We start from the raw sequence: 27,006 nt of genomic DNA, 5'->3' as shown, positions 1-27,006 counted from the left end.
TGCCTACTGCTCCCCTTACTTGTGTTCTCTCTCTGTCTCTGTCAAATAAATCAATAAATAAATCTTAAAAAAAAAAAAAGGCTACCAAGATAATATGGGTCACTTAAGTCTGGAAATAATACAAACTATTCACAAATGAAACAAAATGGGATCAGGAGGGAGACAAACCATAAGACTCTTAACCTCACAAAACAAACTGAGGGTTGCCGGGGGGGGGCAGTGGGGTAGGGAGAGGGTGGTGGGATTATGGACATTGGGGAAGGTATGTGCTATGGTGAGTGCTGTGAAGTGTGTAAACCTGGCGATGCACAGACCTGTACCCCTGGGGCTAATAATACATTATATGTTTATAAAAAAAATTAAAAATTATTTAAAAAAAACACAAAAATACAGACTATTCAGAAGTGTATTCAAAGGGCTTATGGATCTCCTCCGACATACACACACGTATGCGCCTGTGTGTTCATTTCAAATGAAAATGGAGTGGTTAGGACTTCCATGTGCCTAGAACTATCTCTGTCCAGCAGAGAAGAATATTGTGAGCCAAAGGTTTTTTTTGAGAATCAAGTAAAAAGTAATCAGCCCTTTTATGATATGCTTGTGTAATTTTTTTTATTAGACCTAGAAAAATAACCTAGAAAGTTAACTTACCAAGCATGGAGATTTTACAGTTATTATTATACAGTTGCTATACATTATTGTGTAATAGACATTATTATACAGTTATTATTATATAGTATCTAACTAATTGATAATAGGATGAGGTTCTTCCCTCTTAACCAAGTTAAGAATGAGATTCAAGTAGATGCTGATTTTTCCAGAGGGTTTGACTAGTGGTACTGATGCTAGTAGCCCCCATCTTGGGAATTATACCCTCATGGATTTATTAATTATGAAGAAAGTTCAGTGCTGTATATTTACTTGGTATAACGTTAAAATAATTTTTAGCTCATAGTCCATATTTAATCTTTATTTAACCAAGACCTGTTTGAGGATTTTTTTTCACATATACATGTTTTATATAATCCTGTTTTTGAAATGTAAAGTGGCAAATCTTCTTCAAGTAATTGCAAGTTGCTAAAGTCATTTTCAGACAATGCTCCTAACCCAAACCAGTGGCATTAAGCACAAGGAGTGTAAAGCCTCCCGAACAGTTAAAGATCTTTTGCAAACATTCCTGGGAATTAGAAATTAACCTCTGAAATACTCTACAGTATGCATAACCATGTAACTTTTGAGCTGGAATAATTCTTAGAAGATTTTATTTTACAGTTATGGCTGAAATTCAGAGGACTCATAAAATCTCGCATCTACATTCCTGCAGATCCTGGAACCGAAGATGTTTCGCTATGCCCACAAATTGGAAGTTCAGAGAACAGATGGAGTCCTCAGCCAGCTGTCTCCTCTGCCGCACCTGTACTCTGTTTCATATTATCAGTTGTCCGAGGAGTTAGCAAGGGCTTATCCTGAACTAACTCTCGCCATATTCTCAGGTATGACTGTTGAACTTGTCCGTGGGTTTTCTTTAGCAGTCATTTCTAAAAAACTACTTGTAGGAAATTTAAATATAAGAAATTTGAGGTTGATTCAAAACAGAACATGTCTTTATGTAAGAAAATAATTTTTTTCCTTTAGTAAGAACATGTAATACTAATCTTTCGTGGTAGATTTCTTATTAATGTAGTCTTTCCAAGGCTTCGTACTTTACCTTCCCTTCTCTACCCCGAGTGGGGGAGGGCTTCACATACAACTTAAAAATGTTTCTTTGATAGACACAGAACTTTCTAAATCTTCTAGTACGTACTTCATCTTGTGTATCGGTCTTCTTTAATAATGGAAATGGGCAGCGATAAGGCAGCGATAAAGATACAGGTCTCTTTCCATAAGTAACACCTCTCATCATAGGGAAAGATCCTGCACTGCTTAGAGCAAAACTATTGCTAAGGGGGCACCTGGGTGGCTCAATGGGTTAAGCCTCTGCCTTTGGCTCAGGTCATGATCTTGGGGTCCTGGGATTGAGCCCCAGATCGGGCTCTCTGCTCAGTAGGGAGCCTGCTTCCCCCTCTCTCTCTGCCTGCTTCTCTGCCAACTTGTGATCGCTCTCTCTGTGTCAAATAAATAAATAAAATCTTAAAAACAAAAACCTATTACTAGGATTCCACATTGCTTTCTGTTCCCATTTCCTTTCCTTGGACAAATGACAGTTCCTTCCAGGGGCTTCCAGAACAGCAGCACTATGTGCCAGGCAAGATACCCTCTTTATCTGCATCTCCCAGGACTCAGATTTAAGACAGTTTTTTGTTTAAAATCTAGTTTAACCGTCCACTCGATGAACGTACTATTGTAAGTGTTCCTAGAGTGCTTTATCCTTCTACTGAAGATTTAATTTTAACACAGCACACCTCAGTAGTTTTTCTGCTTTCACTTGCCGCGAGATCTTATCTTAACCTGAGAATTGAACATGCACCGAAATGGCCATCCAGGAGATGACAAGATTCTGCTGTGGTTCTTTCTTTCATTTGATCTCAAGATTTAATGACCTTAGTTAGCCTTCTTGGAGCATCTTTCCACGGCGCCCATTTCAGCAGTAGAAATAGTTTCCCATCTCTCACTATCCTGAACAGGGAAAAGCCTATGTCAATCCTTCTAACAGTTCTTAAAGCAGTTTACCTGTCTGGTTTGCACTGGTAGATGGCAGTGATCATGCCTCTTCCCTTTTCATAATGCCCAGAGTCCTGTTAGCCCTTTCGGGATCAGTGGTGGATGGTCATCGGTGCAAAGCAGTGGCTGCCAGGATCCCTGATTCTGCTCCTGGGCTGCTTCTCAGGGCTCCCACACAGAAAGCAGAAGAGTCCAGCTGAGTCTCAGAGCCCAAGAAATTGGTGGGAATGGGGGATGTCAGCCGGGACTTGTGGAGAGCACGCCCACAGCTCAGTCGCCTCGTCCTTCACTTCAGTTAGTCTTGCCGTTAGGACCTGCTAATTATAACTCCTTTGCTGAAAATGGTCTGTTCTAAACCAAAATACAGCCTGTAAACCTCCTCAGTGCAGTTTTCACTTTTACTGCTTCCAGGGTAAGATGAGCAGAGTGTTTGTTAGGGATTGTGTGGGGAAGGCTATTAGTAGAAACGTTGCCCACTTTGAAATTTGCGGGTCCTGCTCCTTCCTTTCTCTGGGACCAATTGTGGTGATCTTTAAATGTTTTTCAGCTCCCTGGCTCTTCTCATTGTTTTCTTCCTGTACACCCACTTCTGACCCGTCCCCCAGCCCCTTTACCCGCCTTGAGTGTCCACATTCACTTTGTCCCTTACGCATCTTCACAAATGACCTTCACACTCCATCAGTGTGAGTTTCTTCTCCGTAAAGTTACTGAAGACTCCTCACTGCTAACCCTAATCAGCAGCTTTTGGTCTTCAATCTGTTGGCTACTTTGCCAAGCAATTGATGTTAGTCACCTTACATTTCTTTAAATCCTGAGCTCTCATGATTTCTAGAAATTTAATGTTTCCTGGTTTTCCTTCTGCTGTGAGATGTTCCTTTTCTGTCACTTTTGATGGATTCTTTTCTTCTATCTTAAATATTCGTGTTCCCAGGCCACCTCCTCAAGAGACCCTGTCTCCGTGAGGGAGGTCACTGCCATCGCTGGGGGGCCCCCCCCGCTCCCACACATACCACCGCTGCCTCCCCCAGTTAGGATCTCTTCATTCAGCTACTTTCGGAGCTCCAGGTCTTTCATTTCATACCAGAGGTAATTACAAATCAAAGGAAACAGAAATGATGCCGGTTGTTCCCTCTTTCGGCTTGTTTTTAATTGCAGAGATAAGCCAGAGAATTCAGACCGCTCACCCTGCCGGGAGGCAAGTCATGCTGCACTATCTCTTACCCTGGATGAACAACATTGAGTTGGTTGATCTGAAACCTCTGCCCACAGCAAGGCGACATGATGAAGATGAGGAAGACGACTCCTTAAAAGACCGAGAGCTCATGGTGACCAGCAGGCGCTGGTTGCGAGGAGAAGGCTGGGGCTCTCCACAAGCCACTGCGATGGTTTTGAACAATCTAATGTACATGACAGCGAAGGTAAAGTGGGGTTGGTGTTCACAGTTGCTGTGCAGAACTATTTTTTTTTGGTTTGTCCATTTTTTAAATATTTTTTTTGTATTAACATATAATGTGTTCTTTGCCCCAGGGGTACAGGTCTGTGAATCATCAGGCTTACACATTTCATAGCACTCATCATAGCACATACCTTCCCCAATGTCCATAACCCAGCCACCCTATTCCTCTCCCCGCCAGCCCCCAGCAACCCCCAGTTTGTTTCATGAGATTAAGAGTCTCTTATGGTTTGTCCCCCTCCCTCCTGATCCAATCTTATTTCATTATTTCCTCCCTGCCCCCCACAACCCCACTCCCTGCCTTTGAAATTCCTCATATCAGAGGGATCCTATGATAATTGTCTTTCTCTGATTGACTTACTTCGCTTAGCATAATACACTCTAGTTCCATCCATGTCATTGCAAATGGCAAGATTTCAGGGGCGGGGGTTGATGGCTGCATAGTATTCCATTGTATATATATACTGCATCTTCTTTATCCATTCATCTGTTGATGGACATCTAGGCTCTTCCCATAGTTTGGCTATTGTGGACACTGCTGCTATAAACATTGGGGTGCAGGTGCCCCTTCGGATCACTACATTTGTATCTTTAGGGTAAATACCCAGTATGCTGCACAGAACTATTAAGAGGAATCATAAAGGGTAGAAATAGGTGAAGAGATCAGATCATCCTGTGATAACCAAACAGATAATGGTCTGAAAAGAACCAAATTCCTTCCCTTAAAACACTTCTCATTGGATACAGGATATGGTCTTGAAGGGAGGAGAGAGAATCATATATGATTAATGTTTATGTTTAGATTTAAAGAAATGTTTATTCCTCTAGAGGATGGAAAAGATTAAAGCTGTCTCTAAAAACACAATTTTCTAATATTTCACGGTGTGACAAAGTTGGGTACTGAATACGCACTCATCACTGAAATGTGTGGTGTGTGTCCTACATCTAGTATGGGGACGAGCTGGCCTGGTCGGAGGTGGAGAATGTGTGGACCACGCTTGCAGACGGCTGGCCGAAAAACCTGAAAATCATTTTGCACTTTCTGATCAGTATTTGTGGAGTGAATAGTGAACCAAGCCTCTTGCCTTACGTATGTATTCAGGTTCATTTAATTATTATTATTATTATTATTATTATTATTATTATTATTTTGTGTGTGTGGCTTAGATTCTTTTTTCTTTTTTCTTTTTTTTTTTTTTTTTTTTTTTGTAACTTTGACAGAGATCACAAGTAGGCAGAGGGGCAGGCAGGCAGAGGTAGGGGGGGGAAGCAGGCTCCCACCAAGCAGAGAGTCTGATGTGGGCCTCGATCCCAGGATGCTGGGATCATGACCTGAGCCAAAGGCAGAAGCTTTAACCCATTGAGCCACCCAGGTACCCCTATTACCATTTTTTTAAAGTAATACATACCTGGTTTCTTGTAGTACCAGAATGTGGGCAGCAGGAGAGCAGCAGAAGCAAAGGCCCAGAGTAGGCCCCACCTGGGAATCAGCACATGCCTTTGTCTGTTGCTTCATTCAACCGCTGTCGTCTGGCCTTGACTACAGGCCAGTTGCTCTTCTAGATTCTGAGCATTTCAGTCCAATGGCTGATGGAGATTTTATTCTTTGAACCTCCGCCTAGTGTATTTAATGAGTAAACCAGTAAGTTAATACAGTGCAGTCTTGATCAGGGCTACAGAGGAAAATTGCAGGGTACTGAGCATGAATAACCGAGAAACCGTAGCTCTCTGGGATGAGTAGAGATGATCCCCGAGGGGAAGTCATCTAGAAGTGAGACCAAAAAAATTGAGAATGTTCATGCTTTCTGCTAGGCAGGAGCTAGATAGGAGATCAGTATGGTGAGTGAGAGCTCAGTGCCTGTGGAATGGTGCCGATGGCTTCCAGAAGCCGGGGGGAGCATAGGAAGAGGTATGCCATGAAGACTGTCACAGTCTTTACCCTCTAGAGGGGTAGCGTTGCTTACATCTGCTCAGGTGGAGAGTTACACGAGAATGTGAAACATGAAGGTTCGACTGGAGGCACACAGGCGGACCAGCGCACACTTGTGTGTGCATACACTGATGTCAGGCAGGACCCTAAAATCATGACCTGAGCCCAGATCAAGAGTTGGGTACTTAACTGACTGAGCCACCCAGGCGCCCCATCCCTGGGCAGATCTTAAAATATGCTTTATTATATCATACCAGAAATCTTACAATGATTACCCATTGATAACCGACCTCCACACAGCTCTGTATCTACTGCTGTCTTCCCAGAGCCTGGACTAGTGCCTGGCATATAGAAGGGACCTGTAATTGGATGGAAGGATGTGTGAGTTGGGCTGAAAGAAGAAACAGGCTGAAGTAATAATGCCAAGAAGCCAAGATGAAATTCAGGGAATAACCATTTGCCAGGAACTTAAAAAAGGAGCTATTTTTAATGACCATCATAATTTCTCAATTTTCATTCTTATTCGCTTATTCTAGGCCAGGCATGGCATAAGCACCTCATCTACATTGTTCCATTGGATTCTTAGATCCATGAGTGTGAAGATTACGGCAGTTCTATGGATGAATAAAACAGGGCAGAGAGAAGAGTAACTTCTTCAACGTTGGGCAGCTCTTAGCTCCCCGTCACTTAGTAGAGTGAATTCCCACTTTGTGGAGAAGACTGGCTGCTTTCTCACAGTCAGACGGATTAAAGGCACAGAGGCAGGAATGCATCTAGCAGGGTCAGGAGGTGACTGAGTCTGAGAACAGAGACTTAGCAAAGAGTTAAAGCAGTTTGGATAGAGACAGAGGTGTGTGTAGGTCGGTTATCAATGGGTAATCTTTATAAGATTGCTGGTATGATATGATAAAGCATATTCTAAGGGTGGGGTGGGACACCTGGGTGGCTCAGTGGGCTAAGCCTCTGCCTTCAGCTCAGGTCATGATCCCAGGGTCCTGGGATCGAGCCCAGCATCGGGCTCTCTGCTCAACAGGGAGCCTTCTTCCCCCTCTCTCTGCCTGCCTTTCTGCCTACTTGTGATCTCTCTGTCAATTAATAAATAAAAATCCTTAAAAAAAAAAAAAAAAGTTTGCCCAGGGAGGGGCGCCTAGGTGGCTCATTTGGTTAAGCACCCAAGTCTTGATTTGGGCTCAGGTCATGATCTTGGGGTCCTGGGATGGGCCCCGAGTTGGGCTCCACATTCAGGGGGAGTCTCCTTGAGCTGCTTTTTCTCCTCTCCCTCTGTCCCTCCCCACTCTCTCTAAAAATCAATCAATCAGTCCTAAAAAAAATAAATAAGATTTAACCTGGGGTCACGTAAAGCAGAGTTGCCCAGTTGTCTGTGGGTTGGTGAATCACCAGGGTATCTGGTTCTGGCTGCGGGGGGTGAGGGTGGGGCCCAAGATCCTGTATTTCTAGCAGCTCCCTCTCCCCCCCAACCCCCATGATGATGCCTGTGCTGGCAAGACCACATTTTTTAAGCTGCAAGGATTGAAGTACAAAGAAAAAAAGAGGCTGATTAATTAGTATTGTAACATATTCATTAATACTTATTACTAAGACAGAATGCATACTGCTGAAATTTTTTTTTCCCACTTATTTAACTCATACTATGTACTAGGCATGTTTAAAGTGCATTCTTAAATTTACTTAATCCTAACAACTCTACGAAGTAGGTGTCGTTGTCCCCATTCTGCAGAAGAGAAAACCGAGAGTAACTGTGCAGTCGCATAGCTACCAAGTGTCTACACCCCAGTCCGCGCTGTGTGGTCTGGGTTCTAGTTCAGCTCCAGTTCTGTTTGTAATCACTGCTCTGCACCTGCTGGGTTAAATACGGAGTCTTAGTAGGGGAAGCAGAATAAAAAATCCTGTGTTTGAAGTCTAAGGGGAACGTTGGGATGCTATTATTAATTGAAATCTCTCCATTAAAAAGACACTGATTTATAGGAAAGCAGTTATCTTTTGCTTTTCTTAAAAAAAAAAAAAGCAGAATAGTAAGGAAGTAGATAATGTGGAGACCGTTAAGCAGTCAAGTCATCCCGATTAAATCTAACACTGAGGGCCAGGGAACACCGTCTTTATAAAGCCCACTAACGTCTTACTGCCAATCGATGTTCAGATTTAAGTTGGGCTTATTTAAATACCATTTCGAATAGATCTTACCTGATAAAATCTGCTTCGAGAGCCAATTTATGAAAGAAAAATTGTCCTTTTTCTCTTCTGAACCGTTTTCTCTTGTGACAGGTGAAGAAAGTTATTGTCTATTTAGGTAGAGACAAAACCATGCAGTTGCTGGAAGAGCTGGTGAGTGAGCTCCAGCTGACCGACCCCGTCAGCTCAGGCGTCACTCACATGGATAACCCCCCCTACTACCGCATCACTTCCAGCTGCAAAATCCCTTCCGTCACCTCAGGTAAGAAGTCCCTTAAAACCGACCCCTTGGTCTCCGAAGGGAAGCTTTATTTAACTGTTCAGCTCAGCGGGCCTTTGCTTTCAACAGCGTCAGGAAACAAAAGCCATCGTGAGTCCCGTGTGGGGACCAACTTGACAGGACTTCGTAAACCTCACATAAGTGAAGTTGGACCGCGAAAGGGTTCTTAGTATTATAGAGGGAAACAGACTTACACATACGTGTGTGGAACTGGAATATAGATTTATATACCCTCATACTGCAAGCATTTTTAAAATAAGTATAATTAGTATCTTAAATATAGAAAAGGCTTACTTATTGACCTACTCTGTAATTTCGTATTATAATTATTTGGGCATATATGATACCTAATGTCCAGTCATGTGACTGTTATATGTATATACAGATATAATCACAGTAATATTTTCAGTTGCAGAAACTACATCCCTGAGGGAAGAATTACCTCTGAAAATCAGTGTAATATCAGGACTATTTTAGATTATGTTTCTGTGAAGTTCTTTGTCACTCAGTTTCTATGAAATGTTTCTGGCATGTTAATAACATCTGTGTAATTAGAAATATTTCATAATTTATTTCTTGTCATCTATTTTCATCTCTTAGCTCCTTTTGCTCTGCTTTCTAAGGGATTTCTGATAACACTTCCTTGAGTTTTTCATATCTGTCAGAATGTTAATTCCATAGAGTTTATTTTTTAATGAATTTTTTTTAGGAGCACCTTATTCATGTTTCATGGTTGGACTGTCATCTATAATTAATTTTCTTCTCCCTGCAGAAGAGCCTGTTTTCTCTATATTGCTCTGTTTTGATTTGTCTTGGTAAAAGCTTTCCTCAAAAGCCTACCGATTCGAGATCTGTACTTTTTGATAAAGAGTAGAATATTAAAAAGTTGATTGGATATTTTGTAGGTATATATGGAGCTTGTTGACTTTGTCATTTGTTGTGTGATGATTTCACTGATGAAAGTGTCTGTAGGTCTCTTCTCTTGGACTAATCCAGTTACCCAGACAAAACTCTACTAGTCATCTACCCAAAGTAGAGTGTGGAGGGCTGTGTGTACGTACATATACATAGAATCCATAGATAGACATGCATGTACACACAACGTTGTCTTCATGCCTTCTGGTAGCCCAGGGGGGTGAGAAGCTTTCAAAGGGATACCATCTCAAGTTTTCGCGTGTGTATTTTCCCTCAATCCCCCTATTCTCAATGAAGTTCTTCCTCTTTCCGCTGTAAATAATGTGCTTTAGTCCAGAAATCTTTGATTTACTGTTATCAGAAAAGAATCCTGGGGGCATCTGGCTGGCTCAGTTGGAAGAACATGCAACTCTTGATCTCAGGGTCTTAAATTCGAGGCCCATGTTGGGTGTAGAAATTACTTAAATAAGTAAAGTTGAAAAAAAAAAAGACTTCTGGAGGTGGAGGGGCATAGATCTTGGGGACCAACTACTTCTGAAATAGATTTTCAACCAAGCCCGCTATTTTAGTAACATTTCTAACCTCTACACCCAGAGATACTCAGTGCTGCTAATGCCTGAGTCTTTGGGAGGTTCAGCAATAAAGATATGAATGCTTCTTGGTTTCCCCCACTACCAGCTTAGGATTCAGCCTTCTCAAAGCTGACTTGCTTCTTGTCCCTTTGTTTTCAAGCTTCTAAACTTTGGTTGCTGTTGTCTCCTTTCCCTCTTGGTCATTATGAGTACATTTCTTTTGAAAAATCACCTTGCTCTCATTTTAGTGGAGTTTTAACATCTGTAATTTTGAAATCTTTTGTTCTTATTAAGTTATCCCAGGCTTTAAGCTCCCAGATAATGTTTCATTTCTGATTGCAGGAACTACTTCCAGTAGCAATACAATGGTAGCTCCCATAGATGGCAATCCTGATAATAAGCCCATAAAAGAGAGTATTGAAGAGAGGTAAGTACCTTTGTGTTCTTCAGTAGCCTTTCAGGTTGACAGATACTGTGAGCACCAGAATAAATGATCATTTCTGCATTGCAATGTATGTTTCATTGAATGTATATTTCAAAATTCTAGTGAAGAAATATATTTCCGTTGTGGAAATTTTCCACCATGACTGTTTCATCATCAGAATGCTGATGTGCTAGATTCTTTTATGTGCTCTAATGGATGAGTAGATCATGTCCAGTCTTTTTGTGTTGTCTGCATTTTTAGAGCTTTCTAAATGGCTGTATACTCTGTCTGTTTTTAATAAACTGGGTTTCACCAGAGCATTATTACCACGACAGTTTAAGAAAAGTCTTCAGGTAGAAATAATTGACTTAAAAGCTTAAGCTTGGGGCACCTGGATGGCTCAGTCAGTTAAGCGTCTGCCTTCCGCTTAGGTCTTGATCCTGGAGTCCTGGGATCGAGCCCCACGTTGGGCTCCCTGCTCAACAGGGAGCCTGCTTCTCCCTCTCCTTCTGCCTGCAGCTCTGCTACTTGTGCTCTCTCTCTCTCTCTCTCTTTTGCTGGCAAATAAACAAAATATTAAAAAAAAAAAAAAAAGCTTAAGCTTTTGAACTATATGGTGGAAATTAGGATATATCCTAGGAAGCTTTTGTCAGTATTTTATGTACTGTGTTCTATTTTAAACATAGAAAGTGAAAGTACAAATACCATTTTACCATGAACTGTGACTAACTGTGACCATCAATCCCATAGCTATGTGCACCTTGACATCTACAGTGGACTAAGCAGTCACTTAAATCGTCAGCATCACAGACTAGAATCTCGATACAGTAGCAGCTCGGGAGGATCTTATGAAGAAGAAAAAAGTAATAAATTCCACATGTTTTTTTAATGACTATAATGGCGAGGTGTATTATTATGTTGATGCCAGTGAATATATTTTTCTGATAAATTGTTTTTAAGAGGAGTATTTAAGTGCCACTGATGGTGTTCCAACATAATCCTAAATGTCCTGATTTTAAGCAGCAGCACGAATGGGGGAGATTTGTTTTCAAAGCACAGGTTCCCTTATAGATAAATCAAAAGGAACATAAGAATTGGTTCTCGAGAAGCACCGTAGACACTGGCTACAGCCTGCTTTTTCTACCAGGTTTGCTCTTTCTCTGTGGATTCACATTTTACTGGAAAATTCGCCCTTGCAGTCACAAAGTGCATGTCCACCCAAGTCTCCCTCTTAACCCTGGGGGAGAGTGGAATAGAGGCACCAGCCTTCAGACCGGGAAGGGATCCTGAAGATGATCTGGTCCAATCTCCTCACTTTGCACATGATGGAACTGAGGTCCAGAGAGGTTAAGTGACTTACCCATGTCACACAGAATTCACATTTCCTGATGTCATTTTTTCACTGCACCCTACAGCCCCGTTGCGGTAAAGCAGATTTCCTTTTACATCGGTTTGTGTTGGCCCGATCTCGGGAAATTTAGAACGGAGTAACTTACCAGAAGGCCCTTGCTATAAGGCAGCTTCACCTCTGATGGGGTTCATGGCTTGGACATCGCTTATGGAGTCTAACGGAGTGCGAATGTAGTTTTGCTTTGCTGTAAACGATGGAACCTAAACGGATAGTTCTTTCTGTCCCTGATTTGCTTAACTTGACAATAGTTGTGCTCAGGTCTTCCTAGCAAATCCTATGTCAAAAAAGAGTGGGAAGTTATTTTCTTATCACTTTCCAATGCTATAAATAGATGGTGTCTTACTAGAGTTTGCTTATGTTGGCAGAAAATAGATGGTGTAGAAAATGAGATCATTTTATTTTGATAGGTGATTCAATGCCACTTTATTCTAATTGGCGACTGAAAGTGATGGAGCATAATCAAGGAGAGCCACTACCCTTCCCACCAGCTGGAGGCTGCTGGTCACCACTGGTGGATTACTTGCCTGAAACGTCATCACCTGGATTACCTCTTCACAGGTGGACCACAGCGTCATTCCTATTTCATATGAGCCAAATCGCTGCTTAACACTTTCAGCTTTCTTTTTGCTATCTGACAACACGGCATAAGAGCCATTTCTTTCTTTTGATACTGCAACAGATGAGATCCATGTGTTTAGAGTTCAAGAAATCTACAGACTCAGAATTCTGTTTACAATTAATACTATTAAATCTACTTCTGCCGCTGCTTTTCTGGGTGTCTGGCATAGTTACTTGACCTTTCTGGGACCCAGTTACTACATCTGAAAAATATTCTATGGCACTAGGCACTATTATTTTGAATTGTGTTAAAACTGAATTCTACTTAGCGAAATCACAATAGAACAGTTACCGCATTCTCTCAAAATTTATTAATGTATCAGACACGTACTGAACACCTACTATGTGGCAAGCAGTGTGCTAGGTGTCAGGGTTGAAGATGAAGAAATTATGGCCCTTGACTTTGGGGAGCCCTTAGCAGGTAATGTTTTATTCTAAAACTATCACTTAATGGTTTCTTCAGCTATATTTCCTTTCATCTTTTTTTCTTGAGAAGTTGTATTTTTCCATAAAATACATTATTAAAAAAGTCTTCAAGTAACTGGCGTAAGATTTTCTCCAAGTTGACTCGGATAGAACATTAATAGCACTCTCATTTGTCACAGGTGTAACATAGCCGTGATCCTTTTGACTGATCTGATCATTGATCACAGTGTGAAGGTGGAATGGGGAAGCTACCTCCATCTTCTTCTTCATGCAATTTTTATAGGTAATAAATACTGCTTCTAACTCAATGTCACATTATATTTCTACAATAATTTAAAGACAGTCTGGTTTTTTGGTGTTCGTGCTGTCGTTCTGTTGTATATCATTTCCATGATGCCTTTTATAGTGATTCTCATGGCCCAGTAGGGACTGAGTCCTCACCTCTCTCTTAACCACAAATAGGTCTTCTGTCCTCATTCCCACTCCTGTCCTGCGGCCCCTCTCCTGCTCACAAACAATCCCTCTAGCAGGAAAAATTCGGGAGCTATACCAAGAGTAAAGTTAATTTACCTCTGGAACCGGAAACTTCCAGTGTAAATGGAAAATTAAAATGGGTTCTAAGTGTTTCCCAAAAGAATGGGATTTTGGGCAGCCTGATTATTGAAACTCCACTGGGCCCTCAGTCACAGACACATGGGGGCCATCCCGTCTGCGGTCCTTCTCATGCTCCTAGAATTGACTTCCGGAAGCAGGTCAAGGTAGCCATCTTCTCCACAGTTTTCCTGATATGCACACTTATATATGTATTCATTTCTTGGATAATCAAACATGTACTGATTTTCCGTTATACTAGACACAAAAATCTTTGCCTTTATGAAATTCATTTACATACAGTGTTATGTAACAGTAATTTTTTCATTTTAAGAGAAGAACAGAAGGGGGGTTGGAGAAGGGCAAAGGGAGAGGGAGGAAGAGAGAATCCCAGTCAGGCTCCACGCCCAGCGTAGAGCCTCATGTGGGACTCGATCTCACAACCCTAAGACCATGACCTGAGCCGAAATTAAAAGTTGGACATTCAGCCAAATGAGCTACCCAGGCACCCTCAGAGCAATAATAATCCCTAATAGATTGCTAAATTTTAGTCAGAAATGCATTGAAAACTTGTCTTGATTCTCTCTGCTGCTCTAAGACAATAATAAAAATTCCAGACCAATAACTATTTTTGTGTCTTCTACATCGTCTTCTGCAAAACATGTTCTGTAATGTCCGCTTTTCTTTAAAATATGTGTTTGGAAGCAAGAGTAGTCATTATTTCTCTTTATTGATGATTATTTTCTCCTGTCCTTTCTAGGGTTTGACCACTGCCACCCTGAGGTGTATGAGCATTGTAAACGCCTGCTTCTGCACTTACTAATAGTAATGGGATCCAACAGTAACATCCGCACTGTTGCTTCTGTCCTTCTCAGGAACAAGGAATTTAATGAGCCCAGGGTGCTTACAGTCAAACAGATCGCACACTCCGATTACACTTTCACAGGTATTTGCTCCGAATGCCCAGTTTGACTGACAGTGGAAGCGTGCTTCATTAATTTGAAGTCTGCGGTGGAGAAAGTCAATGAAATCAAAGTTGAAGTACATTTTTTTAAGTGTAGTTTTATTAGTTTAAGGACCTTTTACATTATTTATTCACTCGTAAAAGAAATAAGCATGGAGTGTTTGAATATTTTGCCTTTTAAAGGTCTTTGTCGTACAAATTTTAAGTTCTCAGCATACAAGTTGAAGATCAGTGAAAGAGCTTAGCTGATTGAGCACAGTTATGGAGAAGACATTGAACCTGTATTAGATTCCTTGTACTCTCAAGATCTGAAAAATGGACAGAGGAAGACATATAATGTTTTTTATTAACTTGATTATATTTACTATACGTATGTATGTATTTTTTAAAAGATTTATTTATTTGAGAGTGAGAGAGCACATGTGAGTGGGGGCAGAGGGAAGGGGAAAGAGAATCTCAAGCAGACTCCCTGGTGAGCACGGAGCCCAGTTGCGGGGCTCAATCTCATGACCCTGAGATCATGAGTTGAGCTGAAGCCAAGAGTCAAGGACACTTAACTGACTGAGCCACCCAGGTGCCCCTATATTTACTGTATTTAAAATGTTATGCGTTTTTAAGTCAAGTAAATTCCAAGTTATACATTTTGAATAATGAGGTCCAAATTATTGACTTTCATATAAAAGTTATTTCATTGCTGGTATGAATTTCTTTACTTTGCAATTTATATTTTCTTCTCTCCTGATAGCCCTAACTTACTACATTTGTCTGTATCATCAAGTTAATAATAGATGATCTAGAAAGTGTTTTTAAAAAGTGAAATAAAAATACCTTTTTTCACTAGTCCTATAATGTCAGATACAGGGTTAAAGTACTTTGTTAAAACCCTATTATTTACTTAAAACTGTGTAGTTAGTAAGGAAACAATTAGGAAGTATTTCACCTTTTAAAATGTGATTAGAAGATCAATAGAATAAAGCTTACACGTAACTCTTTTATGTTGAAGCATCTTTATTGAAAATTCCATAGTTGGTTTTTGTTTTTTGTTTTTAAGACTCCTTTTGCCATCTTGTGAAAATCAGCATTAGTAATGGCCTGTAAAAGAATTTAATAATTGACATAATATAAATATTACAAAGTTTTGAAAATTATATTTCTTCAAGTAAAATGAAGCGGGAAGTGTCAAGTCCTTTCCCTAAGAAAAATCAGTTCACTAAGAAACGCTGCGCTCAACGCATGTTGAGATGTGCCAGAACATTAGGAAAGTGCCGCTTTCAGCTTCCCCCAGCAGATGGCAGTAGAGGACTTCACAGTAAATTCAGATAGTTAAGTTTTGGTTTTGTTTTTTAAGATTTTATTTATTTATTTGACACACACAGAGAGAGAGAGAGAGAGAGAGAGAGAGAGAGATCACAAGTAGGCAGAGAGGCAGGCAGAGAGAGAGGAAGAAGCAAGCTCCCGCCAAGCAGACAGTCCGATGAGGGGATCGATCCCAGGACCCCGGGATCATGATCTGATTCAAAGGCAGAGGCTTTAACCCACAGAGCCACCCAGGCACCCCAGTCCAGATAGTTAAGTTTTAATAGGAGGCTATGGAAAACAATGTTGGCTCCCAGACTCATGCGCTAGAATTTAGTGCTGATGAGGTTCGCACGGGAGGAGTGTTGATTTGCACCAACAGGTGCCAAGATTCCCACGTGGGTCTCGTATAACCTGTGAGGAAGGAGGATTTAACTGTAGATAGTGTGTGAGATCCTTTCCTGTCTGGTATTCACGCCATCTTTTCTCTTGCAGCGGGCGTTAGTGACTTTATACCTGATTACCAGCCCTCCCCCATGACTGACTCAGGGCTTAGCTCAAGTTCTACCTCTTCTAGTATCAGCCTAGGAAATAACAGCGCTGCCATTTCCCATCTGCACACCACTATCCTCAATGAGGTTGACATCTCAGTAGAGCAGGATGGAAAAGTCAAAACCCTCATGGAATTCATTACCTCAAGGTAACGTCACAGCTCTCGCCATTCCAGCAACTGGGCTGCGTTAAGTCGTTCTTGAAATTTGTCAGCTATGGGGAGCCCTGTTTTTCACTGCTGGCGGGCCACTGGTTTGGAATACACAGGTCTATACTGTGTGACACTTGGAAAAGTTGATGCCTCCAAAGACGTCTTTTGTGTTCACATAGTTCCCCCTGAGGAGGGCCTTAATCGAGTCTGGGTACCAAGTGGCCAAAGAGGAGGCCGTATTATCAGAATACATATTCCACTTCCATTAGCTACATTGGCAGTCATCAGATTTTTACTTACGGCCTACTCTTTACAAGACACCATAAGTAGGGAAGACACCGAGATGGGGACAAGGGGGTTGGTGTTCCACAGCAAGAGAAAAATCACCAGGAGCATGAGAAATAAAATGTGTTTGGAAATGGTGAGTAAGCCAGTCTGACTGTAATGCTGAGGGAGATGTTTGTAGACGAGAAAACTCTGTAGGCACTGGAGAATTCAGACTGGAGCGCCATGAGGCCTAGGCCACAGGCTACAGATCTCTCATCTTTCCAGAAAACGGAAATTATTGAAAATCCTTGAGCTGGATGGGAAGGGGGTGGGAAGCACAATTAAATACGTTGAGAACACTCCGTCTCAAGGCAATGAACAGGATAAATTAAAGGTTTTGGAAACTAGTGGCTAGTGACCTCCTAAGGTTTTCAGGGCCCTCTGGGCCTGAGGTAATGAGGAGTTTAACCCTTACTAATCAAGGCGCAGCCTTGAGAATGCAGATATTTTAAAGAATCAACAGGAAATCGTTCCATCGTAAACATTCCCTATATTTTTAGCTAGTAAATTATTTTCTTTGCATTACAATCTAAATACACTGTAGCCTCTCCAAATTATGTTGTGACCTGTAACACAGAAACAGTAACCAGTACTCTTCTCCCTTGGCAGAATTCGTCATCTTTTCCTACCCTCTCCGGGAGAATTTAACTATAATGACAGAGGCTGAAATTTCTTGTAACCCGGATCTTCCTCTACTTGAGAGAGCCATTACACATTCAAGTACATAAATAATAGTGGACTGTGTGCATGCTATTTGATTTATTCCGCTGGTGTCCTTTCTCGTGGCAAAGGCACACTTTAGGTGACTAGGAGTGACACTGTTAATGCCAGTTTAAAACCAAGGGAATTATGTCTGTTTTCTGTTTTCAGAAAAAGAGGGCCCCTTTGGAACCATGAGGATGTTTCTGCCAAGAATCCTAGCATAAAGAGTGCTGAGCAGTTAACTACATTTTTGAAACATGTGGTTTCTGTTTTTAAGCAGTCAAGTTCAGGTATCTTCTATTAAATATTTCAGATGATGCTGACTTTCAATGAGATATTTTAATGTGATATGAAAATTTCTGATACTGCTTAGCAAAGAGTTGACAGTGGACATGTCTGCATTAAAAAGTTTTAGATGGGTTTTTCTTTCTTCTTCTTCCTCTTTTTTTTTTCTTAAGATTTCATTTATTTGAGAGAGAGGGAGCATGGGCAGAGGGAAGGCAGAGGCAGGGGTGGGGCTGGTGCCCGAGACTCGATCCCAGGACCCTGGGATCATGACCAGAGCAGAAGGCAGATGCTTAACCGACTGAGCCACCCAGGCGCCCCTAGACATCTTTTTGAACTCTTTTTTTTTTTTTTAACTCATTTGTGATAACAGATTTGTTTTGGTTTGAGAAAAACTTAATCACTCCTTAAAAAATAAGAAAGTCACTTGTGACATTCTGGGGTGGTTCTTTTCATATGTAATGACAAAGTTACAGTGCGGTGACATATTAGGAAACAGTTACGTGACGGGAGCATAGGCGGAGGTGACAAACTCAAATTCTGTTTTAATCTGTAACAGTCTTCTATGATCTAAACTTGACATTTGAAAATCAGAGTAAAAATGTATCTGTTTAAAGCACTGGTTCTCAACTAGGAGTGATTGTTGACCCTCGGACATCTGGCAATGTCCGGAGCCATTTTTGTCACAATGGGGGGGGGGACGAGGGACCACCGGTCACTCTTGATGTCCAGCTGGGCAGAGGCTAAACCACTGCCACACAAGTATGCCGCACAACCAAGGCTTGTGCAGTCAAAACGGCAGCAGCGCTGAGGTTGAGAAACCCTGTTCTCCAAGAACACTGCCCTGGAGATGGGAGCGGAGAGTCCTCTAAAATGCACATGAGTGTAGTACAAAGACAAGGCACTGACTTCTAAAGTCTGAGTGCCTGCCCAGTTTGCCAGGCGGTGTGCTGGGCGCTGGGTTTAGAATGGTCCACGTCTGGTGATAACCCTGCCTTCCAAGCAGCGGGAAGCACTCACTGGTACCCTTTGTCTCCGCAGAAGGAATGCACTTGGAACATCACCTTAGTGAAGTTGCTCTGCAAACAGCACTTTCTTGTTCTTCTCGACACTATGCCGGGAGATCCTTCCAGATTTTCAGGGCCCTAAAGCAGCCTCTTTCTGCAACTACACTTTCTGATGTTCTCTCCAGACTCGTAGAAACTGTAGGGGACCCAGGAGAAGATGCACAGGTATTGCTTTAAATTCTTTCCACGCCATTGAGCTACTCACTGTCAAGGTCTCAGTTGCCGAGTACAGAGCATAGCAGGTCTGACGGTTATGGAGAATTTGTGTCAGATGCTCACAAGCAGGCAAAGAATTATGAAACAGAGTTTTGTAAATGATATTTAGTAACATACTAACTGAATCAAATATCTAGTGCCTGTTAGAGAAAGCTTTACATTTACACACGCACACACGCACATTTGGATATTATTTTGGGATGACCACAAGGTAAAAGAGATGGGAAATTAAATTTAAATGGAGCGTGCTGAGTTTTTAAGATAAATTAAGTGAAATAATGCAATTGAGAACTTACGCCTACATAGAGTAGAGATTTTATTTACACTGTTCTAGATACTGGGGATACAGTAGTGAACAAGGGAAAGTTCCTGGCATTCTAGAGCTCACATTCTACTGGGAAAATAAGCCTCTAATCCACCAAGAATATGTAACACGATTTCATTTAGTAATTAATGCTTTGAAAACAATAAGGTAGAGTAACAGGTTAAAGAGTGGCAGGGAAGAGGGAGTTGTTTGTATATATGATCATCTGAGAAGGTGAGTTTTAAACACATATGTAAAAAGTGAAGCCTGAGAAATAGGACTAACAAGTGCAAAGGCCCTGAGGCAGAAGCAGTAGGCCTTTCTTTGAAGAACATGAAGCAAACCAGTATGGCTAGCATATTGGATGGGGTAGTCTAGTGTCAGGAGTTGACATGGGCAGGTCCAGACTGTGTGAGGTCTAGTAGACTCTGGTGTGAGGTGGGCTTTTAGTTTGAGTTGATGACAAACAATGCTTCTAGGCTTTGAGAGGAAAGTCATGGATATAATTTGCTATTTAGAAAACTTCAGAGACCAGGTAGAGAGTTCTTAGGAGGGCAGTAGGACTCAGCTAAGGTGCTTACTGTAAAAGTCCACACTGAAGGGGGCGGGCAGTTTAGATTAAGGGAAGCTATGGAGGTGTAGAGAGGGGTTTGGATTTCGGATATATTTTATAAGTAATATTTTCATGACTTGCTGATAGGTTCAATTTAGATGTGAGACAAAGAAACAAAAGTGACTCCGATTTTTGGCCTGAGAAATTTTGGGTGAATTGTGCCATTATAACCATTAGTTTGATGAGTTTTCATCAGTTAGCAAGATCATGTTGCTCAAGAGTTTAATCTTTTTGTAATATTGGTGTTGAGTTCGTTCTAATTTTAAATCTCATCGGGAAGTCCGTTAGGATATTTTTTTCTTCCAGAGCATAATTAATGAAAATCTGCCCCTTTTTTTGCCCCCTAGGGATTTGTGATTGAGCTGCTTCTTACATTGGAATCTGCAATTGATACTTTGGCTGAAACCATGAAGCATTATGATCTTCTTTCTGCCCTTTCTCAGTAAGAATTTAAGCCAGACAAACTGTAGATTTGTAGTTAGAACTCCAATAGCTAAATAAGTGCATAACTATGACATTATATTATTATTATATTGGTGGTGAGAATAATACCAAACAACTCAGATATATTACCAGTGGGAATGAGAGCCTCCGACAGGGAGGCTGTGTGCAAAGTCTTACAGAGCTGTAAGTGGCAGGGTGTTCTTCTGAGGCCCTGGTCAGAGATCTTTCTGCTGCACGACGGGACATCAGCATCACCGCCCAGCTCTGTTCCTGCCACACCCAGCGTCCCACTGCCCACTGCATCCCACTGCGTCGCACACAGCGGGCCAGCCCCCTCCCGGCTCACAGCAGCCGCAGAATGTTCCTCTCCCACTTTCTCTTCCTCGCAAATCCAAATTGGCTTATCATTCAAGACCCATCTCACCACCTAGCCAAGCATTTCGGACTCCCCGAGGGTGGTGTGAATTATTCCATTTTGGGGGTTCCCGTGGGGTTTTCTTCAGAGTTTGATAACAGTAATTAACAAGCTATAAATGTTTACATCTCCCCGTCTCCCAACAGACTTCAGTATCCCTAGCGCTTTGCATGCTGCTGGCACCTATAAGCAGCATTCTCTCATTATTTTTATGAAATCAATGATAATTGGACGTGAGGGAAAAGGAAAGATCAAAAATAAATTTTTGAGCTTGATTTTTGGGGGGAAAGAGTGCGCATAGACAGAAATGAGGACATGGGAACCATCCGGTCTGGGGATAAGACAAAGGAGGTCTGCTTTGGACTAAATCCTAGAGCGGAAAGTTGCCAGTGATTATTGTGGCAGAATTTTTACTTCAAATCAAATGTCATCCAGCTCACGGGACACAGTTAGCCACAGCAGGAAAGATACTGTTGTACATTTCGCTTTCATATGGAGGAAAGAACCGAAATTTGAATAAGCCAAGTCAGATACACTCTAACATAATTTTTCCTGATTAACAGTCCTTTTTCAGTGTTTTCAAGAGTAAAATTGAGCTAGCACAACAAGTGATGGTACATGGCATTTATCTTTTCTTTCTTTTTATTTTTTGGTCCAGAACCTCATACCATGACCCTATACTGGGAAACAAGTATGCAGCTAACAGGAAAAGCACTGGACAGCTCAATCTAAGCACAAGCCCCATTAATAGTAGCAGTTACTTGGGATACAACAGCAATGCAAGAAGTAACTCTCTGAGACTAAGTTTCATCGGTGACCGAAGAGGTGACCGACGGCGGAGTAACACACTGGATATAATGGATGGACGAATAAACCATAGCAATAGTTTAGCAAGGACTAGAAGCCTCTCCTCTCTGAGAGAGAAGGGAATGTATGACGTGCAGTCCACTACTGAGCCTACCAACTTGATGGCCACCATATTTTGGATAGCAGCATCATTACTAGAATCTGATTATGAGTACGAGTACCTCCTAGCACTCAGGCTTCTGAACAAACTGCTTATCCACTTGCCTTTGGATAAATCGGAGAGTCGAGAGAAGATCGAAAATGTACAAAGCAAATTGAAATGGAATAACTTTCCAGGCCTTCAGCAGCTCTTCCTTAAGGGTTTTACCTCAGTCTCTACACAAGAGATGACCGTGAACCTCCTCAGTAAACTCATCGCTGTCTCCAAACTCACGCTGGTGGATCCTTCCCAGCTGTCAGGTGATGTTAATAGAATTGCACCAGCTCTCTGCTTTTGAATGGAGTGAAGTGTAGACTAATGTGTTTTGAAGTCTACTAATTTCCACTTTTCCACACAGAGTCACGGGTTGATTTGTTTGCTTGTTTGTTTGAGTACATGAGATAGCTTCAGTTCCTTGGTAAAAGCAAAAAAAAAAAAAAAAAAAAAAAAGATTGTAGAAGGTCAGGTGTTTCAAGAAATAAAAAGAAAAAAAGAAAATGGTTTCCGTGAACCATGAAGAAAATACCTTTGGTTTTTAAAGTGATGTGCAATAAAATTGGTTATTGTTTGCTTTTTTTTTTTTTGATAGGCTTTCCTCTTAACATCCTTTGCTTATTGCCTCACTTAATCCAGCATTTTGACAGCCCAACTCAGTTTTGCAAAGAAACAGCTAGTCGAATAGCAAAGGTAAGCAAATGTTATGCTGACAGATAACGCTAAAGGGAAATTTTTCTGGAGTTTATCTTAAAGGGGGGAATCTCTTAAGTCTTTCTACTGTCACTTCCTCTGTGAATTTCACGTCTAAATTTTTATTCTTTTCATGCATCTCAAGGCTTTTACAGTACTGATGTAAGCTACCACTCTTCAAATCACAGTGAATAAAATTATTTGTTTAGCGTATTGCTCCTCTGAGTCGAGTCTTTATCCGCTCCATTTCCCTACTTTATCTTCTACCTCTCTGTCAGTCTCCAGTTCATTCATTTGTTTTACCAGATACTTGCTGAGCACTGGGTTGGGTGCCAGAAATGCAGTGATAATCAAAGGAGACAGAATACTTGCCCCTGTGGGTCTTAGAGTAGGGGTGCAAGCAAGTAAGTAGACAGTCCCCTAGAGTCTGATAAGTGTGCAATGAAAGGACAGGTCTCCAGGGGCACAGAGAGCAAAAGTCTGCCTAGACAATGAAGGCTGAATAGGATAAATCAAAATAAGATCCCTGGATGAGAAACAAGGAGCAGGGTGATGTTAGGTTTCTAGGCAGGAGAAATTGCATGTGCAAAGGCCCTGAGAAGAAGAGGGAATAATACACTCTGTGACTCCAAAAGTTCTCTCTCCCCTTACTTTTGCCCTTTTCCTTTTAACATTCTCTTCACCTCTCTTTGTTGGCTTCATTCTGTTCCTTATTTTCTTTCCTTCGAAGGTTTCTGAAACAGGAACGTACCGATTTTTAAATCATCCGTTACCATTTGTTTGAAAGTGTTAGAGCTCTTAATCATAATTTTAAAGAAGAGTAGGACTTTTATGAACTTTTTAATAATTTCAAGAACAATAAAGAACCTTGCCGTCTGCTTAAACTTAATTCTTAATTTTCTTTCTTCTTCCTTTTTTTTTTCTGTCAATTATTGAGTCTTGGAAGAAGGGCTTTACAGACTGAAAATATAAACAGTCATGAGAAGGCATTCTCTAAATTTACAAGCTTGTATGTACAATAGGAAATCAGCTGAGGTGGGGGAGATAAGTGAATAAAAGCAGAAAGAAGATAACCTAGCTTAAGCCGGGGGAGAAAAATCAGAGAAATTTGCAACAAAAGGGAATAAGCAAGTGAAATTCTCTGAACGAGCTTTTTTATATAAGCAAATCTTTAAATAGTAGCACAACAGTAGATGGAAAAGGCAAGCATGCAGAAAGCCAAAGAGAGCACCCGGCCTCTCCAGGGCCCAGATCCTAGCACGGGCAAGTGCAAAGTCATTTCTGAGCTGCCCTGGCCCCATGAATCCCGTTAACAGCCACACACACAGAATCCTTTTTGTTAATTTGAGAGATACTCGTTAATAAATGACAAGGTAATATTTAATAAAGTATGCTGTTGAATCCCTCTCTGATTAAATTGCTAAATTAATAAATTAGATATGGAGAGATCTTTAACATAACTGTTTGAAAAGCATGCATTTAAAAAGAAGAGCCATTGGGGTGCCTGGGTGGCTCAGTGGGTTCAAGCCTCTGTCTTTGGCTCAGGTCATGATACCAGGGTCCTGGGATCTAGCCCCACACCTGGCTCTCTGCTCAGCAGGGAGCCTGCTTCCCCCACCCCCCTCTCTCTGCCTGCTTGTGATCTCTGTTAAATAAATAAATAAATAAAGATCCTTTTGATAAATAAATAAATAAGTAGAAGAGCCATTACTGTAGTTAGTGGAAACGTATCTTAATTTTGAAAATGATTGCCTAATAAAGCCCAACAACATGTATTTGCATTAATGAGGTCTGAAAGTGATACAAAATAATTAAAATATTGTTTACTTTAATATTCTAATGACCTGTCATTAAAAGAATGTCGTAAACAAGTTCTTTTTTTTTTTTTTTTTTTTTGGTGAGAGATAAGAAAGATTTGGGATTTCAAAACATAAAAAGCACCAGTCCTTTAATGAGGGAAGTAGGAGCATTTAGAATGGCAGGGGATGCTGTTGGAGACCCTCCTTCCGAATGCTGGCCCAAGCCAGCAGCCCAGTCTGGGCTGACCCAAAGGCTGTGGAAGCACGGGAAACTCCCAGATACCTTTCTGTTTTTAAGAAACCAAACACAGCTTTCTATGAGTCATAAATTGTTTTTAAGTCTGTTTTCTTCCTGTTGAGTGGGACACAAAGAGCCCCTCTGTCTGCTTTCAGCAACCTGCAGGATATGAATTAAATTGATTCCTTAATTATCCTCTCACTTAAAACTGTTGAAAATCATTTTCTGCCATTATGTGCTTCCTCATTATGCAAATATCCCTGGTTCTGTTTGTGCCCGTGGAGAGCACAGAACTTCAAAGTGAGGCAACACTTAGGACAAATATTGTCCTTTTAAGCTATTCATTATAGTAAAAATAGTATGCTAAAAATGTTTGCTTATAAGACATACTCTTTTGGGGTCATACTTTAACCCAGTCATTCAAAAATTCCAAAATTAAATCTAAGCCGTTGTCTTTACAATTACACAGCATCTATTCCTAACAATTTCTTCCTCTTCAACAACAGGGTTTTTTAAAAAATCATGCTTTAAAAAAAATATTTTTTAAGGACAGAAGAGTTCTTTAAGAATGATTTATTTTTCAGAAAAGAGTGCTTTAATATTTTAAAGAACTTACTTTAAAATAGTAAGATGATTCTTTAAAAGATAATAAGTTGTAAAATTTTAAAATTATGTGATTTTTAAAAATAGTATGATTATTGGATTTTGAAATACAAATTTTTTTTTTCTGCCTACCCCGTCTGTCTTATGGGTAAAAGGGTAATGCATGAAACTAGCTTCTTTTAACAATCTTATAAAATAACTTCTAAGATACTGCTAGGAGTCCACAGTCTCTCATGCCTTCCTGTTTCAGGCCTATCCAGTGATAACATCCACATGATGAGTCTGAGTAATAGTTACGTTCATCTGAAAGTTGAAAAGTACATATATTTTAAAAGGTAATATTCTGCAGTTGACCTTGAACAACACAGTGGTTGGGGCACCAACCCCCTGCACTGCTGAAAATTGCAAAAGACTTTTTACTCTCCCCAAAAGTAATTGCTAATGTCCTGTTGACTGTAAACCCTACTGATAATGTAAACAGGTCATTTAACACTTATTTTGTATACTACCTGTATCATATACTATATTCTTACAATAAAGTAAACTAGAGCACAGCAAATGTTACTACAAAATTCATAAGAGAAAATACCTGTACAGTCCTATCCTGTATTTATCAAAAAGAATCTGCATATAAGTGGACCCGCACCCCCTCTGCCCCGCCATTGTTCAGGGGTCAAGGGTACTTGATTGAGGTTCTGTAATACTGGATCAGACAAACTCTAGGAAGTCCGCACATTTTGAAATGGCCTTAACTTACTGGCCAAAGACCTTAAGAGTTTGTGGAGGTTTCCAGAAGAGCGAATCTGGACTCCGTCCTGCAGGTTCTCATGCACGGGATCCTGCAGGATGGCCTGGAGAGGCAGAACTCAGGGTTTTATCAGAGCCCCAGGAAGTCCTTTGAATAGGTCACGCATGTGAGTGCCTCTGCAGTTGACTGTCCTACTCAGAGAAGCAGGAGAGCTTGACACAAAAGCGTTCCTGCTCTGGCTCAGTGTCTCTGAACCCCGTGGAGCCTGCCTGTTGCGTTAATGTACGCTGAACCAACCACGTAAGGATTTTACAAAACAAAACTCTTTACAAGACAGCTGCTAATGATATGTACCATTTCCAAAACCATGTATGGGTTTTGCCAGAGGCTGCTTTACAAAGCATCAGACTGACGAAAACAGAAGTCCTACTATTTAACCCCCATGGGAGTTTCTCGACATCATAATCATCTTTCCATATTACCCATTAAGTTACTCTCTCAAGAATGCCTCTTGCTATTTTTCTCTCTTTTCTACTGTATTAAAATAAAATGTACTAAAGCTTCAACATCTACCTCTAAATTATTGAATAAACACGTTTAGTATAAAATAAAGTTTGAACTTTGAATTGGCTTTCTTTTAAGTGAGTGAAATTTTTTCCTTTGTTTTTTTAGGTGTGTGCAGAAGAAAAATGCCCAGCGCTTGTCAACCTCGCTCACATGATGAGCTTGTACAGTGCGCACACCTATTCTAGGGACTGTTCCAACTGGATCAATGTCGTATGTAGATATCTGCATGACTCCTTCTCAGATACTACGTTCAATCTTGTGACTTACCTTGCAGAGGTAAATTTACCAAAAGGAAAAAAAAAGTCCTTTTTAACTCTTCTGTGGGAAAATTTTCAAGTAGACTTAGTTCTAGAAGCAGTACTGATACTAACGAATCTTGAAATTGTCTTTGAAAGTGAATATAGATAACAACCTTTTTAAAAGGAAAATACTGGTAGTTCCTTTTCAAGTAGAAAGAAAGTATAAAGTGTACTGCCAAGTATAAGGGTTTTGTTTTTTTTTTTTTTCATTTTCAGTGTGTATTTTCTCACTCACTGTCCTTAGGTGACATA

At 40.8% G+C, this 27,006-nt stretch overlaps 1 protein-coding gene across 10 annotated transcripts in view; it reads left to right on the top strand.

The window, feature by feature from the left end:
• FRYL (FRY like transcription coactivator) overlaps positions 1 to 27,006 on the top strand; it is a 259,588-nt gene that overhangs the window by 191,881 nt on the left and 40,701 nt on the right. For 7 of the 10 annotated variants that reach the window (XM_045079730.1, XM_045079728.1, XM_045079729.1 and 4 more), the window contains 16 exons: positions 1,325 to 1,493; positions 3,817 to 4,079; positions 5,064 to 5,204; positions 8,328 to 8,496; positions 10,344 to 10,428; positions 11,176 to 11,288; positions 12,244 to 12,394; positions 13,060 to 13,163; positions 14,232 to 14,417; positions 16,227 to 16,431; positions 17,632 to 17,753; positions 18,790 to 18,980; positions 20,296 to 20,390; positions 21,460 to 22,073; positions 22,403 to 22,500; positions 26,561 to 26,731. In XM_045079730.1, the coding sequence (XP_044935665.1) occupies positions 1,325 to 1,493; positions 3,817 to 4,079; positions 5,064 to 5,204; positions 8,328 to 8,496; positions 10,344 to 10,428; positions 11,176 to 11,288; positions 12,244 to 12,394; positions 13,060 to 13,163; positions 14,232 to 14,417; positions 16,227 to 16,431; positions 17,632 to 17,753; positions 18,790 to 18,980; positions 20,296 to 20,390; positions 21,460 to 22,073; positions 22,403 to 22,500; positions 26,561 to 26,731 (2,877 nt within the window). The remainder of the gene's footprint in view (positions 1 to 1,324; positions 1,494 to 3,816; positions 4,080 to 5,063; positions 5,205 to 8,327; positions 8,497 to 10,343; positions 10,429 to 11,175; positions 11,289 to 12,243; positions 12,395 to 13,059; positions 13,164 to 14,231; positions 14,418 to 16,226; positions 16,432 to 17,631; positions 17,754 to 18,789; positions 18,981 to 20,295; positions 20,391 to 21,459; positions 22,074 to 22,402; positions 22,501 to 26,560; positions 26,732 to 27,006) is intronic. The other 3 variants (XM_045079723.1, XM_045079727.1, XM_045079726.1) reach the window with 1 other exon arrangement.

The sequence above is a fragment of the Mustela putorius genome, unplaced genomic scaffold, assembly GCF_011764305.1.
Source record: "Mustela putorius furo isolate JIRA1106 unplaced genomic scaffold, ASM1176430v1.1 tig00000430_pilon_pilon_pilon, whole genome shotgun sequence".
In the NCBI taxonomy this organism is placed as follows: domain Eukaryota; kingdom Metazoa; phylum Chordata; class Mammalia; order Carnivora; family Mustelidae; genus Mustela; species Mustela putorius.
This window is presented reverse-complemented; position numbering and strand designations above follow the sequence as displayed.